This window comes from Ambystoma mexicanum, chromosome 12, assembly GCF_040938575.1.
Source record: "Ambystoma mexicanum isolate Mex_15411 chromosome 12, UKY_AmexF1_1, whole genome shotgun sequence".
Classification (NCBI taxonomy): Eukaryota; Metazoa; Chordata; class Amphibia; order Caudata; family Ambystomatidae; genus Ambystoma; species Ambystoma mexicanum.
Genome location: NC_090936.1, coordinates 445,545,019 through 445,566,671, shown reverse-complemented (window position 1 = coordinate 445,566,671; position 21,653 = coordinate 445,545,019). Strand labels below are relative to the sequence as shown.

General features: G+C 47.7%; 1 protein-coding gene across 1 annotated transcript in view; it reads right to left on the bottom strand.

The window, feature by feature from the left end:
- Positions 1-7,496, bottom strand: part of IL17RA (interleukin 17 receptor A) — a 395,542-nt gene extending 388,046 nt beyond the window's left edge. The window contains exon 1 of the mRNA XM_069628649.1: positions 7,222-7,496. Coding sequence (XP_069484750.1) covers positions 7,222-7,335 — 114 coding nt within the window. The 5' untranslated portion in view covers positions 7,336-7,496. The remainder of the gene's footprint in view (positions 1-7,221) is intronic.
- Positions 7,497-21,653: the final 14,157 nt, after the last annotated feature.

Sequence of the window (21,653 nt, the reverse complement as noted above, 5' to 3'; positions counted from 1 at the left end):
CATATGGATGGCCCAGCAACACCTTAAATGCCAAAGGGAGATCCCATAGGGGAACCCATGTATCGACCATTGTTTTTTTTACATGTATTTATTCATTCACTTGGGCATACAGCATAACAAGTTATCACAAGCTCATTATTCCATATCAACCAAAAGGTGAGGGCAACATAGTATAGATGGGTAAGATACAGCAGGAGGCCAGAGAGCAACAGTGAACATATATAGGAGATCTACAATACAGGCGGATTATAAAAATAGTAACACACAAAGTATTCATCCAGAGGAAGCAAATGTAAACTAGGGATAATGCCAGAAATAAGAAAGGGTCGAAGCAGTAAGGTATCAATGGCCATCATATAGAACTTTTCAATAAGTAGTTATGAAAATATACCCATAGGTCTTTGAGTCTGGAGGTCATGGTAGGATAGCGACATATAGTTCTTCATTATTGGCCCACTTAACATCTTTCAGCCTCTTATAGACAGTGGTGGGTGATCTGCGCAGCCAGTTCATAAGTATAGATTTCTTTACTAATAGGAAACCCAAGTATACAAATCGCTGCATGGTTAGCGGTAGTGCACTCACTTTCCCAAACAAACACAGCTTCGAGCTCAGCTCTATTGTTTCAAAAACAATTTCCATGATTGTTTTGCATACACCCTCCCAAAAGGATTGCTTTGTGGGACAGTCTCTCCACTAGCTCCCTGCTGCTGTGTGGCCTTTTCCGCCCTGGCCTGCACTTCCCGTCTCCCCTGCACTTCTTGCTACTGCACTTGCACGATCCGAATGTCACAAGGCCTAGTAGGATCATTTTGTTTTGTCCATCCTTGTTCATCACCCCTTGTCTTGTTGCGCCTTGAAACACTTGTGCATAGGCACATTATAAATACCAAATAAATAAACATGTGCAAAGATCCAGCATTGCTAAAATCACATCTAGGACATTGTCCACTATTCTCACCACTAAAGCGCTTCATCCTGGCTGGTGTATAGTACAGTCTACGTAATACTTTATATTGCAGTATCTGGAGGTGAATGACACTACCCGTAAGCTTGCACATGCTGCGCCAGTAGTCATCAGTTACGCTCACTCCCAATACTTTTTCCCCAACTAGTACACAGTTTAACCAGTGCCACTGGTGCAGATTCCTGCATCAGGGCATAAAGTGTAGCAACTAAGTTTCAGCAGCTTGAGGAGTTTAAAGTGTATGAAACGAGAGGATCTTCCTCCGGTTGAATGGGCAATGTGAGCCATTTTACCTTGAATGCTGCTCTCATTCTGTAGTAATGCAATCTAAATAAGGGTGTCAACGTACAAGTAGATGCAACATCTTCAAGTGACAGGAAAACCCTGTGTGCATACATATCCCCAATCGAATTGGACTGCATGCCCTGCCAGCTAGTTCGGGTGGATAGATCCATAGTGGATGGAATGCTAGGTGAGGTCCAGACCGGCAGATATTTACTGTACGATGTTGAATTAGTTGCAAGAAATCATTTTTTCACCATGCCAAGAGCGTGGTTTTAAGTAGGTCAAATTGACACAGATCGTTATATGTATCGGCAATGAGTAATGTGCAGATATAGGAATCGCCAGCTGCTAGCTGTTCTATTTTCACATTGTGGTGGGGTTGAGGGGCGATTGTGTCGGCCAGAACCAGTAAGAAGAGAATTGCACTTGTGCTTCTATCCAATAAAGCTCAGAATCCATGACCTGTGTCATATGGTGTGGTGAAATTTCCCTACTGCTTTGTCCTGCATCCTGGGCTGCCAACCCTTTCCGTTTGGAGGAAGGATCCATCTTTATCGGACCCCATTTCTCCTGATGTTGCCATTCCAGCAGGGTTGCTCCCTATACGAGACCACTAGCTTCCGTAGCAATTATGGTTGGTGATGATTGATTAACGAATATCACTAAGAGGTTTATCCTGACCAACCATCACATCTTGACTTGAAATTCTGGTGAAACTGGAAATCTAAGCTACAAAGTTCTTGCAATCCAGTTTCAAATATCTCTGACGATGGGAAATCTGCAGGGAAATCTGCGGACGCATATGCAAGCTTGCCCATGGGTCCACAAAGATGCAGAGTGCCAGGTTTCCCTGGACCTGTAACATCTCTCTAGCCAATAACAACCCTGATGTTAGCATCTCTGTAACCAGCCCTGAAGTATTACACTTTGATCTTCGGCAGCAGAATCTGACCTCTGGATGTCCAGAATCATGCCCCTGTGAACTGGGAATCATGCAAGGGTACCAGCCAAGATTCCTCCCAGTTCATTAAAAGCCCCAAGGGACTCGAGTTTCTGCATGTGTTCTTCACCTAACCCTCCATACGTGCATGTGAGGATGCCCTGATCAACCAACCATCCGGATAGGGAAAATCATTTGAGACTCTTTTTCGTGCAAAATGATCCTGCTGGTCCCAGCACCTTGGTAAATACCCCAGGTGCTGTGCTGAAGCTGGATGGGAGAGCTGGGAACAGAAAATGCATCCCTTCAAATGCAAACCTCAAATATTTGTCAACTGTGGCCGATAGGCATAAGCAAATATCATCCTGCAGAGTGATGCCTACAAATGGTAGCATCCTGCACATTCAGGGATGCAGAAAACTCTGCCTCTCCTATCGTTGAAAGTAAGTTCGGCAGTCTTTCAATTCTGAAATGTGTCAGAACATGCCTGTTCAACCTTTTTAGATCCAACTCTAATCTGAACTTCCCATTTGGTTTTTGAACTTGAAATCTGAGAGTAAAAACCTCATCCCAGTTTCTTCTGCAGAACCTCCGACTTCTTCATCCATACGCCCCATTGAGAGCTTGGTATAATTGCCCATCTCTTGCTGCTGCCACTTGGTAGAGGGATAGTTATGGCAGAGGTTTTGAAGCCAATGCTGATCCCAACCACCCATCCCCTGCTTGATCAGCGTTTGCTGTTCAATGTATGGCTCATTCCTCCACAAGACCAGTCTGTATATTTACCTGCTGTCCAACGCTCATTCTACCACGAAATTGGCTGACTGGTCTTTCCTTGCAATGAATAGGGTCACAAGGGAGATTTGTACACCCAGAAGTATCTGAATCTTCCAGCAGAGGAAGACAACAATCACCAAAGACCAGAGGGGAGAAGCTGTACCCTTCTTAAAAGACAGGTCAAGTCAAAATTGCTATGCTTAAACATTATCATCCTCCTATATTTATCTCCCCCATCGTATGTTGTCCAGTCTGCCCCCCCTGTTTTTTTGTTTGTATGTATGTGTTATCAACTTGACATTTTAACTGTTTTAGCTTATTATTATTATTATTATTATATTAGACCTGTTATACCATTGTTAACTGATTTAACAGACTTTGAAACCTACAAAATACAAAAATGTTCTCTCATTTATGCCCGTTTCAAAATGTAAATTAACATGCCTAATAAAAAATAAATTAAAAAAAAAAAAAACATTGGAAACCCCAAAAGGTCATTTTAGGAGCAAAAACATAAAAGCCATAGTCTGGATGGTAGGAAAGAGAGAGCGGCCTGAGACAAGACAATTGATGCTCGAAATTCAGTTTAAAAGGCCAGTAACGGAGAACGGATGGATGGAGCTGTGGAAAGGAATCTCTGCCTGAAATGGGGCATGGACAGGCCATGCCCTATAGAAGACTATTTGAGCGAGATTAAAAAAAAACATATGTTTGCAAGAGGCAAAGGTTTGCATCGGGAGGGAGTTTGGACGGTGAATAGGTAGGGGCATTGTTTCTAGTTTAGAGATGATGGCAGAGTGTCTGTCGATAGCGATGTTGTGGACGTGTTCTGATAAGGCATCGCATGGGGTTCGGGAGTTGGATGGCACGGGGGGGGCGTAGAGCAGCCTGGAGAATTGAATTCAGAAATTATTCCAAGCAGTTACTTGCTTGGGTGTCAAGAGTTCAAAATTCTGTTCCCACGTAATGCTGTAGACTACTTTACATGTCCAAAAGCGTTCTTACAACTAACACTCATCCTACTCAGAAGATTGCTTGATAATTTCATTTTGAATCGAATTTGGATTTCACACAAGTCGTAAAAAACCACAGAAAATGGTTCTACTTAAGTGGCATGCCATCCCACACTGACTTTTCTAAATCCTGTTTGATTTAATGCCCTTCCGACACTGCACCACGAACATCAGGCTATCACTGCTTATCCAGAAGGGGCGAGAAATTAACCAGCTGCTCAAAAGAAGAAGAAAACAGGCAGACAAAACGCAAAGTTGCTATGAGCCCAAGATTTAAGCAGGGAAGTGTATACCAACGAAAGGAACAGGTCTAGTAGGTTGCAGGTCTTCTTTCAACAATCATCATGAATTAGTTGCAGCTGTGCTGTTCCAATGTCTACATACATTTCATCACCAAATTCGCCGCAACATGAGTGTGTCGAGAACTGGGCAAGGGTGACACACCAGACAAACAAAAGAGAGCGAGGAAAAGGAAATCTAAAAAAACTAAAGCAGATATCCTCAAGGGAGCAATAAGGGGGGGGGGCCCACAGAAGAGCGGGGAGAGCAGGGCCAGAGCCTCCAGACCAGAACCAGTAATCACTAGCAGTGCAGAGCCAGTTGCTGATTACAAAGTGAATTGGATGCCATCAAAAGTTCACACATGTGACTAATGCAGTTCTGAAGTTGGATATGCAACATAAATGTTGGATTCATAAAAATAAAATAAAAAAATAAACAGCCTTTCTTACATAGCCATAATCTTCCCGAGGCAATGCAAATAGCCAAGGACCTTTTACTCAGCCACCTTAATGAAGAGATCATCCCATCAATGGGGGGGGGGGGGTTGGGCAATGGCAATGGCGAACGTGGTAAAGAAGATAATTCTGCAAAAGTTCTTGTACATACTCAGCAACCCTTGACCTGGCATCAAGAGATATTACATCATCAAAACAGAGAATCTTTAGAAAATTACATATGCTCAAATAGAGATTTAAAAAAAAAGAATAATCTTCGAATTGAAAAATGTCTACAATCCAATTAGGAAAGCAGGCTTCGACCTACTAGATCTATGGGGCTATCATAATGGCTTTATTCTGATGCAAGCCATTTCAACAGCAAAAGCCTGATACTCCAAGCTGGGTGGAGATGGAAAAACTGATGAGAGTGCCATGGAGGAATTTATTTGGAGCATAGCAAATAAAAACACATTTTTGGAAATGTATTTTTCAGCAACTGGAGGGCCGGGGGCACAACAAGTTTAAAGGAAGGAAATGGCGCTTCTTTAAGTAATGGATTGAAAAGGAGAATCTAAAATATGGTCAACTGTTATTGATTGGGTCTTCCATTGGGACTATACAAGGCTCACTTTCTACTAGAATACGCGCATATATCCCACAACAACCTTCGTGCCGAAAAACGCATATTCATGGAATTTTGCCTGCAAAGTAACAAATGCAAAGCAATTCCAGCCATGCATACCAACCTATGCGCCCTCCTCTTCCACGAAGTAATGCATACCGGCAATACTGCGTACAAACCCCCCCAGCCAAGGAAGCACCCTGGCGACAATGCGTAGGTTCCCCCCTGTAACTATTCACAGCACCCCAGCAATATGCGTACCATTTTTTTGTAATTGTAGTCAATTTCCGGTAAATCTGCGTGCGAACAATCGGTAAACCATGGTTGCACCCTGCTACTCGGCATACGTGCACCACTAACTTAGATGGGCACCCCAACTGTGTGCACGCACCCCTAAATTCCCAATCGGATCTCACCTTTGCACAGCGTTTCCTATGCAATTGGGGCTTTGTGCCTACTTTCACGTGGTGGTGTGATGGGGAGCTTTGCGTGCGGATTCCCCCGACGTGATGTTGCACGGTCAGATACATGAATATGCTTGGTTTTGCATGGTGCTGGGAGTGCGATTTCCTTGCTCAGGCTGTCCCTCGACACACTGATGTAATGCCTTGTTCTTCCTCATTCTGCATGGAGAATGGGGATGTTCCACCCCCCATTTAAACTCTTTGGGCAGGCCCGACCCACACTTTGCGTGGAGTTTTGTGCAAGGTGTTCGACTGCACGCAGAGACTGCCAGACCAGGGCGGAGTACCGGCAAGGTCTCGAAAAGGCCTGCAAAGTAGATTCCATGAATCGACAAAGGGCGTTTTGCGCACTGAATGATGTGCATAGTCCCTATTCAGCGTGCAGAAAATTCCATAAATCAGGCCCTTAGACTCTCAAATGAGGAACTATAGGACGCTGAAGAATTGCTGGGAACTATGAAATGCAATTCTGGAGCGGAACAAAACGTCAGCATAACGGCAGGGGTCAAATGTACTTGGAAAACCGAGAATAAAAAATAATAATTAAAAAAAACACATTAAAAAAAATAAAAAAAAGCTGGGCAATAACTTAATTTATCTGCTCGATATAAAGTCTAGAGAATTGGAAGTATGAGTCGGGAGACGAAACCTCAAAAGACCAGTGGAAGGAATAGCATGATAACCAACATCTCCAGAGCAGAATAAAACAGAAAACATGATTCAAAATACACAGGACACCTTGGAAAATGTATACGCTCAGGCTAATGCCGAGACGAGAGTTGGAAGGGGAGCCTCTAATTAAAGGTTCACCTGCAACGCTGAGGGCGCATTGCACACGTGTATGTTCTCTATGAAAATGGTTATATTGGACTGCATCGAAGATCCCATCCTTTTTTTTTTTTTACACATTTCCTTCCCACCAAACGTAAACCTCTCCTATAGTGAAAAAAAAAACAGGCAGGAGGATGATAGCGCAACATCGGATGGAAAAGAAAGTAAATATTCCGAGAGACTTACTTGAACTAAGAAGAAAGATTGTTGACACCCGGGGAGAATAACTAAGAGCTAATAAAGTGATGTTGTCGTGGTTAGATTCTGTGATAGAGTTTTTATGGTTTGATAACCTGGTTACTAAGTTAACAAAAAAATCTCTGTAATTAAAATAAATATTATATGGAGTGACACCTTATTGTACCCCTCCAGATGGTCATAATGTCGACATTTAATGCCCTTTAGGAGAGTTCGAAATGTTTATAAAATTACAGCCGATTTCAAGCAAAGTGGTTATTAAGTCAAGCTTTACAAACACGAACATGTTTTATAAACAGACAGCAAACATGTACCGACTGCTGTGTTCAACGAAAATACACTAACACTACTACTATTTTGCTAAAAATAATAACAATACCCAAATGTTTCGGGAGCAGTGCTTACCTCCTGGGAGCAGTTGAAAGGGGGCGATTCCAGGATTTGGAGAGCGGAAGAGCACGGGTACAGGACGCCCAGGATCAGGGCACACGCCTGGACAGGCAGAGACCACTTTGCCATGGGGAAACATCCACTAAAACTAACTTATGCGAAAGACTCAAAGTGAATCTGATGCGAAGCAGGAAGAGCCTGCAGCGCCCTCAGAAAGAAGGAAACTACCCGGCTACATCAGGGCTGTCAAGGTAGAGTGGAATTCCCCTCCGAGAAAGGGACCCTATCACCGACGCTCCGACACCTCCTCGTCACGTGACCTGCAGCACTGTAGGTTCCCAGGTCCCGGAAGGAAACTGCCTGACCGTAAAAGGCATATTGCGCCGCGCGTGCGTGCCTGCAGCTGGGTTTATGCACGCGCTCCCACACGCTTGGTATTTCTCCGAGGTTGTGAAGCAGAGCGTGAGGGAAGACGGGCACACATGTTATGTGGCCCACATTTAATAAATGTCATTAAATGTGGACATGATTCTCCACATCAATTCAACAGTTGGCATAGAACACTAATAGTAGCAACGAATGAACTAGTCTAGGATGCCATGGAGGTACCTGGGGTTAATGAAGCAGGTCGTAAGACAGGAGCTAATTTAGAGGGGGATCTGATGAAGGGATGTCAACTGGGAAATGACGCGGGAGTATGTAGGCTAACACGTGGGTGGCAACCTGGCAGTGATGCAAATTCTGGACCATCACGAAAACAATTCTTAACAAAACATCACATTTACGACACATATTCTGGACAAAGGTTCCAATTTATCGGCACATTCTAAAGGAAGCAGAAGCACCCAAGCCAAAATACAGCTGATCATAAGTTAAGCGCATATGCATCTGATGCATTCATTCTCGCTAAATGAAAAGTTCAACAATAGCTTACAAATGTAAAAGATGACTTGTTATGGTTCAAACTCAAAAACTGAAGTGGTAACTGGTTTAATGGCATTGCGCTAATTTCTAGAGTGTAAATATTTTGCAGCAATGACTTCAACCAATAAATTACCAAGGGTTAATGGGGATTGAGACATTTTAAAAGGATAGGTGAAAATACTACATTTTGCATTACACTTTGTCAAAAAATTGCCTCAAAGCCATACAATTTACAATAGGCTTGGGGGTAAACCCATGAAAAAAACCTATAGATGCCAGGAACTGTATGCCTGAACATATTCCAATGCATTTTCATGAGGCCTTTTCCCACAATATATGTTGCATTGCCACTATTAACAATTCATGATAACAGTATCCACAATATATGCCAGCATTGCCAAGCACATGCTGTTGAGGTATGTGTCCACACTATATGCCAGCATTGCCATTGTAAGAATAAACATATGCTGCCTGTGCAGAATTGGGGTGGAGGGTTCAATATAGTCCTTTAACAGAAGGTTTCATTCAATTGGTTTATGCTAATACAAGGTTGAACGTAGGGTTAAACAACTGGCACTTTACACCACCACCTTTACAATGTAAAATACAGATTGTTTTTAAGAAAGAAAATAAAGTAACATTGCAAATGTCCAATGGTATGTCTCGCTTTTCTGATGGTAATTTATGTGGGACACTGAGCTTGGATGAGGTCTTACATATGCTAAAAGGAGTCAGGAGACGCTGGTGTCTCTGACAAAGTAACACAAGGGGGGATTGGTTCAAGAAGCAAAACAAGGGACGGCATCACCACTATTGCAAACATCGCCTTGTTTTTTAACTTCTGCTCCAAACCTGGCATTTACAAAAAAAAGATTATGGGAGTCCACGAAAGGCATATAGATTGCGTGATATTACACCTCAATTCTGCATGGGTGAAGGAAGCTATTCTGGAGGTATCCCCAGATTTTCTACATTTAGGTTTTGTACTAACGGATGGTGACCTAGGGAAATTGACACATTGGAGAAACCACAATTTGAACTAATCCCCCATAGGATGCAATCTCTGATTCCAAGGTTTCCCCAGATACATCGAGTGTTTGGCCAAAAGATCCATCCTATACGAACCACTAAAGATTCAGGCTCTATTGGACAAAACCACAAACTGGAAAACCCTGTATCCATCCAAGTCTCATATGACACTAAAACACAAGGGGAAGAAAAGTTAGGATGAGAGAACCAACTAATGGAGTCTCAAGGCCTTTTTCTGATTGGTCTTGGCTGGCGGGAACTCTTGCATGGAAAACAAAGCTTTAACTCCCTGAGCGTCTATTAACCTGCTCCTTGAACATAGCCTCATGGAACACTAGAGGCTTTGTTCATCTGTGCAGGAAAGGAGAATTGGCTACTTCAAACTTTAACCTCAAATGCCTCCAGGAAACCTGGCTAGCCACTAAACCACTCTGTGAAGACTTTGAAGTGTGCTTTAATCCCGCGATAACAAGGACAGTAGGGAGGCTGTCTGCGGGTCTACTAACCTTGATAAGATCGGGTCAGTTTTAAAATTGTGGACTCTAGGTACCCTAGGCCATATGTGCAGATGGTACTTCTAGACTGAGAAGTTTTCCCAGGTCAGGATCCAATGACACTAGTGGTATTCAATGTCTATTGGAACCCGGCAGGGATCATAGTTGAAGAGTTTGTTGATTTTATGACTGGCTTAATGGATAATTGCTGGGTAGTTTTGAAATCCCTGCCCTTCCTGATATGTGAGGATTTGAATGCAAGCCTTTTGGATGAGTCAGGGGTGAAATTACCCTGGTGTACCATGAAAAAAAAGCAGCTTTATGGATGTCTGAGATGAAGGAACGTGAAGTGTGTATGATAAATGGTACACTTAGATGTGACATTCCGGGTAGAGCAACCTGCGTGCGTGATACTCAAAAAGCCCATTTGGCCTATTATTCCGCATCCTCCAGTCTCACGAAACATATGCACTCCCTGAATGTCACGCCTACAACCAAGAGTGACCATTGTATTTTGCACCTTTGTTTGAAGGGACAGGAAAGAGACCCAAACAAGAACATGGGGAAAGCAGTGCAAATACATTAGGGGAGAAACCGCTTGCAAATACACCTGGGGGAAATCCCAAAGATTACAGCGACCTATAAAAATGCTCTAGCTTCCAAATCTCTGGGTATTGTTTATCCTTGTATCCTTTTGAGATTTCAGGTAAGTCCAAGGACTGAAATTAGCTCCACAGCCAATCGGCTTCACTATCCTAATGAAGATGTGAAGAAGGAAAAAAGAAAGCTTAGAGATGATTTGCGGGAAATAGATTTCCTTGAAAGGGGCGAAAAAGTCATTCTAAAAAAAAGCTCAAACAGCAATATAGGAATTCGCTGTTGGCTACAAAGGCACATTGCCTTCAAAAAGACGCTGAAATCATGATGAAGATTATAGCCCAAAAAACATGCGCAACCTTTGGGCCCTGCTTAATAATAATTTCACTTTCCAACTGGCTACGATGATCCCGAATGATTCTGAAAGGGCTGGGATTGAGTTCTTTTCTGCATCAGATCCAAATATAGCAATTCGTTCATCATCTAACAGGCCCTGGTCCATAGAGTTCACAAGGGAGGACATTGTTACTAAGATAAAAAAAATGTAATCCCTCTCGAGCAGCGGGGCCAGATGGTCTACACAACGAAATGCTTGAACGCAATCCTGAGGATTGGGCAGACTTTTGTTGGATACTGTTTAACCCAATCCTAATAACTAGAGAGGTTCCTGCATCACGGAACGCAGCAATAATAGTACCAGTTTATAAGAAAGGGGACAGAGGCAACCCGAAAAATGACAGACCTATTGCCCTAGTGGATACGCTTGGAAAGATCTTTACGTCTATCCTGCTGGGTCATCTGAAGAAATGGGCAATTAGAGCTGGTCATTGTGATAAACGTCAGACGACTGGGTTTGTCTCAGGGGTTGGCACCAGCCTTAATTTATTTCTCCATAACATCTTAAAGTCGAATGCCTGCAGGTCAAAGCAGAAGGTTTACCTAGCCTTTATCGACCTGGAGCAGGCCTTTGACTCAATTAGCAAAGAAAGGTTTTGGCCGGGCGAAGCTCGCTAACTGGCACTGCCCTCAAGACCTCTAGAGGCAATAAAGAACCTGTACTCTTCAATATCTATCCAAATCAGGATGTCGGGTGCAGTGACACTAACAAGATTGATCAATACCTCTAGAAGTCTTAAGGAAGGGTTGGTTCTGGAATTATTCAATTTATATCTATCAGATATGGAGCAGAGTCAGACAGAAGTTAATGCCTTTCCACCAAAAATGTATAGCCATCCGATCCCGTGGGTTGTATATGATATGATATGGCATTCATAACGCACCTATACACAAGTGTTTCAAGGCGCGACAAGGCAAGGGAGGGGGGACAGAGGGAAGACAGAGACACCAATCTTACTAGGCCAGGTGACATTGAGATCGCGCAAGTGCAGGCGATGGGTGAGGGGAAAAGTGAGAGGAGGAAGGGGGGAAGGGAAGTGCAGTACATAGGATAGGAGTAAATAAATAGAAACAATAATAAAAATAATAGAAACAATAATAAGAAGAATAAGAAGTGCGGCCAGCTGGTGGCAGGTGCAAGGGTAAGTGCAGACAACAGGTGTGAAGTGCTGGCAGGGGGCTGTTGGGATACAGAAAACAGCCCCTAGTGCAAGGGTTGCCAGGGGGGCAGTGCAGATGTGCAAATGGAGGGAAGTGGACCTGGGCCCAGGAACATGGGGTAGCCAGGTGACCAGTGCAGTTTCAGCCAGGAGATCAGCAGGGGAGAGGAGGAGAGAAATTAGAAGCAAAGAGGAAGGCCTCGGGGTGCTTCCAGAACCAGACATGGTTCTCCTCAAATCTCAGAGAGGCAGGGAGGCTATTCCAGAAGGAGGACCCAGCAGAAGAAAGAGATCTACTACCAACTCGTTGCTTGGAGAAGTGACTGACCCCGAGGGAGTTGGAGGCGGATGAGCGAAGAGCTTGAGAAGGAAGATATTTAGGAAGAGAGAGTTGAAGGTATGGCGGCCCAAGGCCCCAGAAGGCCTTGTGGACAATGCTGAGGGTTTTGAACTTAATCCTCGCCGCCACTGGGAGCCAGTGCAGAGATTTCAGTCCTGGAGAGATACAATCCCTGGGTTTGAGGCCTGTGGGATGTTTTGACACATTCCAATGTGCCCCACTGCATCGCTGTACAAATGGGGAAAGAACCAGCCCAAAATGGATGCGCTGACTCCTGTGCGCACCAAAATCTGCAAAAACACGTTTGGGTCACAACCAAGGAAAGGCTGCACCCCTGCCATACACAGTCAAAGTGGGGGCGCAAACATAATTCTCACTGCAGGAGCATGCCAGTGGGTTCTGTTACATTCAACATGGAGCAAAGCAGCAGGATTGTCCTGAAAACCGAAAATGCCTTTTAAAATGTAGCTCTGCAAGCTTCAAAAGTGCTGTTTTGGCGCTAGAACCATTTATTTTCCATTGAATCAGTAAGATTGAAAGGGTACTGAAAATCCAGGATTATCCAGTATGGCCAGAGGAACCGGCCCTCATTGACTGACAGCAGTTCTTAAATGTACCTAAGGAAAAGACAGTCCAGGAACATTTGTTTTCAGTTCCACAGGAAAAATGCAGCTAAAATTGCAATATGTAACAATTTCAGCTGTGAAGACAGAAACTTTAAACAAAGGCTGGATACATGTATCCAGACAGCAAGCAAATCCCAGCACTCAAGGGAAGACTTGTGCTGAATAAAATGTGTGTGCTGCATAGGAAAATCAGATTTAAAAGAACTCAGTTTAATGTATTTTTCCAGGAAGAAAGTGCAAAATCGCCTATCTTGAAAGTATGTTTTTGTTGAAAGGCCTGATACTTTAAGAAATATCAAAGGATTACTAATGTAAGAATCTCCTATAAACTGTGTTCATTTTCTCTGTTTTAATGAAAGAGGTAGGTAACTTAAAGTTAAAACCCAGTCTTGAGTTAATTAACTATTACAATTCTGCTTTGACAGTCCTCAGCCTAGGAAAGGTTGACACTTGAGATTGACACTCCACTGCTGGTAGGAAGGCTTAATTGCTGTGGGGAGGTTTCGCATACTCAGAACAAAGGACCTCATCAGACTTTCGTCTGTGGCTCAAGCAAAGACAATGGCAGGCCTGAACACTCATCCCTACAGGGGAGGGGCAGGATGTTTCATTCTCTGGGAGTAGCCTTCTCATTGAACTTCAAATGACTGACCAGTTGCTTACACCTTGTGAAGCAAGAAAAAAAAACTGACATGGATTTTGGCTTTAAGTTACTTATTTTGCCACAGAACTTCATGACATTTAACTTGGTGGCAAGAATAAGTAAATGAGTGAAACGTACATACATATAAATTTGAACTCATGCTAGCCAGTTGAAAACTTGGTAGGATTTCTTACTGCATAAGGAACAAAAGTTTGCGCCAAAACTATTAATGCTGCAAATCTAATATTGTGTACCCATGTTCTAGGGGTGATTGCACATATATGTATTGAATTAGAAATTGTTAGGCCAAACCTTTATGACTAAAATTGACAAAATTCCACAGAAAGACAAAGCCAGGGATCACCGACCTGGGAGTTGGATGTAAAGGTACCCACAAAAATATGTAATGTATGTGTCCGATTTCATTAGAAGGCATAATTATATAAATATGTATTTATGGAAAAGTAAAATTTTGGTACAAATAACTGGGAGGTTCACAAGTCACATCATAAAATATGACCACCCTTTCTGTCATCCTACCAGCGAAAAGCAAGGCGGGAACTGTGCCTTTGACCACTCATAGCCTTGTGGGTGTGGGTTGTAAGCCTGCCCCTACCATAAACTTAGTGATGCCACTTGGCAGGATAGAGGAACCTCACAACAAACAAACATATTGATTCCTGACTCCATCCTGATTTCCGCGTGACGCCCTGTTCAAGAATTCTTCATCTTGCTACTGATTCTAGATTTCTTTCCAAAGCCAAGGCCTCAGCATTTGCTGAACTCTTTTTCAGCTAGGCCCAAATCCTGAAACCATCCCAAAACTTAATAAGGGAAATAATTCTGATCCAGTCTGACATGCTTGCCTGCTGAAACTCACCATCCCGCTGATCTACAGTGTCCAGCAATCACAAGGGCCAATCCAATCCAATCCAGTTTGAGGTACCAGTCCGTTGACCAGAACCGCCCAGCTGACATATCCCGCCAGAAGTGCCCTGCTGTCTGTAGACCCGATCCGTGATGACCAGAACCTGGCGGTCCAATCTTAAATTACAGTGGACTGTAAGTATCAATAGGAATCAGAGTAAACCCTAACATATATTGCCTTGTCCATCCCAACCTATAACCTATCCCATCTTTAACTTAAGAACCTATAATCTTGTCAGAACCATTCTTGCAACTCTCTTTGTGATTCTTAGTGTTAGTGCTGATTTTCTCCTTTTGTTGTACTAAGAACATAAGCCATTAATGATTTGGATTAAATAAAGTACTTCCCATAAAAAAACGTAGTATCCACCACGTAAAGGGTTACAAGCGGCCGTGCGTAACTGTGGAGAGTCACGGGTGGCATCCTTCTTTTTCTAAGCCTGTAATCTAGTTTAATTAAAAACAACCTGTCATTTTAAAACCGATTTTCTGCTTTTCTCTGTTCTATTTTTCTCAAAACACCTCTCATTCAAACTTGCATAACTTCCTCAATTTTATAGCTAGAGATTTAGGGGCTAATTCATAGATTGCAGCCCAGAGGCAGTGCACGCGAGCAGCGCAGAGAGGGAGCGTGCGCCAGCGTGTGCCAGCCGTGTGCGCTAAATAGCATTCTGGCGCACCGCGTATTCATGGAATTACCAAGCCATTTTGAGCGCTGGCGCAGAGAACATCCGATAGCACCAGTTACGCTCCCAAGAACGCCCCTTGTTCAAGGAAAAGGCATTGAAATCCCCCAATGCAGCGCAAAGGGCCGCGCTAACCCTGCACCAGCTTACAGGGCCTGTACAATTTAATTGCGTGAAAATACTACGTGCACCCCGCTCACTGCACCCAAAAGCGTGAAAATGTACTGGCGCACCCCTCAGAATACGCGTACCCCGCTCGCGCCAGGTAAATTGCGGAGAAAAAGCACCCCCCTGTGGCTTGGGCTGCCTGTGGGGCTTGCCCAGGGTGGATGGGCTGCCTGCGGGGCATGGGGAGGGTGAGTGGGCTGCCTGTGGGGCATGCCCAGGGTGGATGGGTTGCGTGCGTGTATTTTGGGGGTGTGCGGGAAGTTTCACACACGATACTCCAGGCGAGAGCGGGGTACGTGTATTTGGGGGGTACGTGGGGAGTTTCACATGCAATAGGCCTTGTGCGAGTGGGGTCCGTGTATTTTGGGGGTGTGCGGGAAGTTTCACACGCGATACTCCAGGCGAGAGCGGGGTACATGTATTTCGGTGGTGCGTGTGGAGTATCGACGCGATAGGCCTTGTGCGAGCGGTGTACGTGTATTTGGGGCATACGTGGGAAGTTTCACACGCGATACTCCAGGTGAGAGCGGGGTACGTGTATTTGGGGGTATGCGGGGAGTTTCACACGTGAAAGGCCTTGTGTGAGCGAGGTACTTGTATTTTGGGGGTGCGCGGGAAGTTTCACACGCGATACTCCAGGCGAGAGCGGGGTACGTGTATTTCGGTGGTGCGCGGGGAGTATCACATGCGATAGGCCTTGTGCGGGCGGTGTACGTGTATTTGGGGGATACGCAGGAAGTTTCACACGCGATACTCCAGGCGAGAGCGGGGTACGTGTATTTGCGGGGTGCACGGGGAGTTTCACATGCAAAAAGCCTTATGTGAGCGAGGTACATGTATTTTGGGGGTGCACGGGAAGTTTCACACGCGATACTCCAGGCGAGAGCAGGGTATGTGTATTTCGGGGGTGCGCAGGGAGTATCACATGCGATAGGCCTTGGGCGAGCGGGGTACGTGTGTTTGGAGGATACGCGGGAAGTTTCACACGCGATACTCCAGGTGAGAGCGGGGTACGTGTATTTGGGGGTATGCGGGGAGTTTCACACGTGAAAGGCCTTGTGTGAGCGAGGTACTTGTATTTTGGGGGTGCGCGGGAAGTTTCACACGTGATACTCCAGGCGAGAGCGGGGTACGTGTATTTCGGTGGTGCGCGGGGAGTATCACATGCGATAGGCCTTGTGCGGGCGGGGTACGTGTGTTTGGAGGATACGCGGGAAGTTTCACACGCGATACTCCAGGCGAGAGCGGGGTACGTGTATTTGGGAGGTACGCAGGGAGTTTCACACGCAATAGGCCTTGTGCGAGCGGGGTACGTGTATTTTGGGGTACGCAGGGAGTTTCACACGCAATAGGCCTGGTGCGAGCGGGGTACGTGTATTTTGGCCGAGTGCAGGAAGTTTCACACGTGATACTCCAGGCGAGAGCGGGGTACGTGTATTTCGGTGGTGCGCGGGGAGTATCACATGCGATAGGCCATGTGCGGGCGGTGTACGTGTATTTGGGGGATACGCAGGAAGTTTCACACGCGATACTCCAGGTGAGAGCGGGGTACGTGTATTTGGGGGTATGCGGGGAGTTTCACACGTGAAAGGCCTTGTGTGAGCGAGGTACTTGTATTTTGGGGGTGCGTGGGAAGTTTCACACGAGATACTCCAGGTGAGAGCGGGGTACGTGTATTTCGGGGTTGTGCAGGGAGTATCACATGCAATAGGCCTTGTGCGAGCGGGGTACGTGTATTTGGGGGGTACGCGGGAAATTTCACACATGATACTTCAGGCAAGAGCGGGGTACGTGTATTTGGGGGTACACAGGGAGTTTCACACGCAATAGGCCTGGTGCGAGCGGGGTACGTGTATTTTGGCCGCGTGCAGGAAGTTTCACACGTGATACTCCAGGCGAGAGCGGGGTACGTGTATTTCGGTGGTGCGCGGGGAGTATCACATGCGATAGGCCTTGTGCGGGCGGTGTACGTGTATTTGGGGGATACGCAGGAAGTTTCACACGTGATAGTCCAGGCGAGAGCGGGGTACGTGTATTTGGGGGGTGCACTGGGAGTTTCACATGCGAAAAGCCTTGTGTGAGCGAGGTACATGTATTTTGGGGGTGCACGGGAAGTTTCACACGCGATACTCCAGGCGAGAGCAGGGTATGTGTATTTCGGGGGTGCGCAGGGAGTATCACATGCGATAGGCCTTGGGCGAGCGGGGTACGTGTGTTTGGAGGATACGCGGGAAGTTTCACACGCGATACTCCAGGCGAGAGCGGGGTGCGTGTATTTGGGAGGTACGCAGGGAGTTTCACACGCGATAGGCCTTGTGCGAGCGGGGTATGTGTATTTTGGGGGTGCGCGGGAAGTTTCACACACGATACTCCAGGCGAGAGCGGGGTACGTGCATTTGGGGGGTACGTGGGGAGTTTCACACGCGATAGGCCTTGTGCGAGCGGGGTACGTGTATTTTGGGGGTGCACGGGAGGTTTCACACGCGATACTCCAGGCGAGAGTGGGGTATGTGTGTTTGGGGGGTACGCAGGGAGTTTCACACGCGACAGGCCTTGTGCGAGCGGGGTACGTGTATTTTGGGGGTGCGCGGGACCAGGCGAGAACGGGGTACGTGTATTTGGGGTGTATGTGGGGAGTTTCACACGCTAATTGGCATCGTGGGCCCTCCTGGGTGTGCGGTTTCCCCCCTCCCCATGCCCTGCAGGCAGCCCACACCACAGGGGACTACCCTACAACCCTCTCCATGCCCTGCAGGCAGCCCACATGGCACCATGCACTTGTGAGCACTCTTGTGAGCCCCGACTCATGTCCCCCACCCCACTCCCAGTGACGGGCACCTGCCAGCAGGCCCCGACTCATGTCCCCCCACCCATCCACCCACCCCCAGTGAGGGGCACCTGCCAGCAGGCCCTGACTCATGTCCCCCTGCACCCCACCCACCCCCAGTGACGGGCACCAGCCAGCAGGCCCGACTCATGTCCCCCTGCACCTCCACCCACCCAGCAGTGAGGGGCAACTGCCAGCAGGCCCCGACTCATGTCCCCCTGCACCACCACCCACCCCCAGTGACGGGCACCTGCCAGCAGGCCCCGACTAATGTCCCCCTGCACCCCCATCCACCCAGCAGTGACGGGCACCTGCCAACAGGCCCCGACTCATGTCCCCCCACCCATCCACCCACCCCCAGTGACAGGCACCTGCCAGCAGGCGCCGACTCATGTCCCCCTGCACCCCCACCCACCCCCAGTGACGGGCACCTGCCAGCAGGCCCCGACTTATGTCCCCCTGCAGCCCCACCCACCCCCAGTGACAGGCACCTGCCAGCAGGCCCCGACTCATGTCCCCCTGAACTCCCACCCACCCAGCAGTGACGGGCACCTGCCAGCAGGCCCCGACTCATGTCCCCCTGGACCCCCACCCACCCAGCAGTGAGGGGCAACTGCCAGCAGGCCCCGACTCATGTCCCCCTGCACCTCCACCCACCCCCAGTGACAGGCACCTGCCAGCAGGCCCTGACTCATGTCCCCCTGCACCCCCACCCACCCAGCAGTGACGGGCATCTGCCAACAGGCCCCGACTCATGTCCCCCCACCAATCCACCCACCCCCAGTGACAGGCATCTGCCAGCAGGCCCCAACTCATTCCCCCTGCACCCCCTCCCACCACCAGTGACGGGCACCTGCCAGCAGGCCCCGACTCATGTCCCCCTGCAGCCCCACCCACCCCCAGTGACGGGCACCTGCCAGCAGGCCCCGACTCATGTCCCCCTGCACCCCCACCCACCCAGCAGTGAGGGGCAACTTCCAGCAGGCCGCGACACATGTCCCCCTGCATCCCCACCGACCCCCAGTGACGGGCACCTGCCAGCAGGCCCTGACTCATGTCCCCCTGCACCCCCACCCACCCAGCAGTGACGGGCACCTGCCAGCAGGCCCCGACTCATGTCCACCCACCCATCCACCCACCCCTAGTGATGGGCACCTGGCAGCAGGCCCCGACTCATGTCCCCCTGCACCCCCACCCACCCCCAGTGACGGGCACCTGCCAGTAGACCCCGACTCATGTCCCCCTGCACCCCCACCCACCCAGCAGTGACAGCAACTGCCAGTAGGCCCCGACTCATGTCCCCCTGGAACCCCACCCAACCCCAGTGGCAGGCACCTGCCAGCAGGCCCCGACTCATGTCCCTCTGCAACCCCACCCACCCAGCAATGACAGGCACCTACCAGCAGGCCCCGACTCATGTCCTCCTACCCATCCACCCACCCCCAGCGACGGCCACCTGTCAGCAGGCCCGACTCATGTCCCCCCAACACGTCATCACGATCCACACTTATGGCCCTTATGGCCACCCAAATCCCACCACGCGCCATCCCAGTCCAAACACCCAACCAAGTATTCCATCCACTCCACATTGAAATCCCCATGTCATGATAGATCCCAAATGACAAGTATGCACATCAATACATGTCTGTCAGACACACACAATGGGGGCAAGTGAATAAGAAAACCCACATCGTGACATGCACGAAACCAATGAGAGAATACCACACAAATGAAGTATGAAATCAAAATGTATTAAATACAAAATCAACGGAATGAAAGAAACACACAAGAAAAAAATGTATATACAAACGGCTGGATGTCCAAAATTAATGAAAAATATATGAATGCTGAATCCAAATAAATCCAAATGAAAATGGCTCCAAAGTGTTCGTCCATCAAATCAAATCCAAAGGTAAAAAAAATAGAAAAACCATTGCTCCATGGGAAAAAAAAAATCTATGAAGTCAAATCCAGTCCTGAACTATATACAATGTAAAAATCCAGGGTCCATGAGCCCAACAATCCAAAGGAAACCTACAAAAAACCCTACATAATAAATAACTATATACAAAAAGGTGGGGCATAGTCCATGCGCCCCAAATGAAAGAAAAATAGAAAGGAAACCTAACACTAATGAACTATATACAATGGCGGCGGGCAAGTCCTACGACTCACTTGTTGATTTCCCGGGCCAGGGCATCATAGAACTCCTGTTCAACGTCCTGGAGGCAGGCCTGTTGCCTGGCCCCAAGGTCTCGCAGGGATAATGCCATGTCCACCTCCAACTCCCTGCAAATTTCCTTGAGGCACTCAGCCCGCCTCAGCGCCCTGCGCATGGAGTTCTCCGCCCTAACCATAGTGAGCCGTGCCTCTTCCGCCTGCCGCCGCTCTGCATCTATTTGCTGGCCCAACCGCTGCCACACAGAAGACACTCCCAATCCAGGGTCCTCCTGCCCTCCGGCCGATGCCTGCCCCTCTGATGTTGATGGCCCCGAGCCATCATCGCTCCCACCTTGAGCCTGCTGCTGCCGTGCATGTGCACTGCCTGTTGATGCCTGCACGTCCTCCTCCTGCTGGGGTCCAGTTGTTGGGGTGGCCACCCTTGCTGGACCTCCGACTCCCGACTGTGGCAGGGATGTGTCCTCCATCAGCCTGGCCGCTGGGTCAGAGGCAGCTCCACAGGGTGGCCAGGTGATACTTGGCCCGGAAGATGGCACTGAGGATGACTGGCGCATAGGGGTTCAGTTGAGGAGGGGGTCGGCATAAGGCCCAGCACAGGGAGGATCCCAGCACCGGTGATCCCTCCTAGCCAGTCGACGCGGTCAACTAGGCATCTGAAATAAGGAAAATGGCCTTCTGGACAGGAGTGTGGTCTTCCGTGTGTTGTCGCGTGGCCAGCTTGATACGGAGTGATTTGGCACGTGAAAAAACTGCACGTCAGTGTGTAATTCGAGGAAAGGCCCTTAGCACGTAAGCGCATCTGTGACATAATGCGCGCGGGCGTTTCCACTCCACGCGGGTGCATGTTGATTGTACACGTGTAAAAACTGCACGTCCGGGTGTCACTGAGTGTAATTGGAGGAAAGCCCCTTAGTGCGTACACGCGTAAGTGACGTTGCACGTGTGGGCTGGGTTAAAAGGTACGCGTAGGATGCAATTTTCTTGTATGTGCTTTTTGTGGAGAGCGAGCGGGAGATTCTTGTACTTCTTGTCGGTTCACATGCGATTACTTCACAACGGTTCCAGTTCGTACTCCTTGTATACTCAGACAGTGCTCAATTCTTCTTTTGGCGGGGGTGTTGCCAACGCGCACATGCGCGTCTTTTTCACATTCTTTTTCGAGGCAGACAGTGAGTCGTGCACGTATTTTTCAACTGTGGTTGCCCCGTGTGTCGCGTACCCCTTCAGAAGTCATTGTAGCCAGCGTGTACCACGCGTATGTTTTTTTTGTGTTTCTGGGTGCCACAGCATAGTGCGGGTTCTTTATTCCATGCACGTGGGCTACCAGGGGTCGCATGCACCTTAAATTTTGTTTTTGGGGTGCCTGAGCATTGCGTGACCCGTCATCTTCCCCCAGGGGTCACAGACAGCCTTGCTAGAGCACTAGGGTACGTATTCCATCTAGTACCC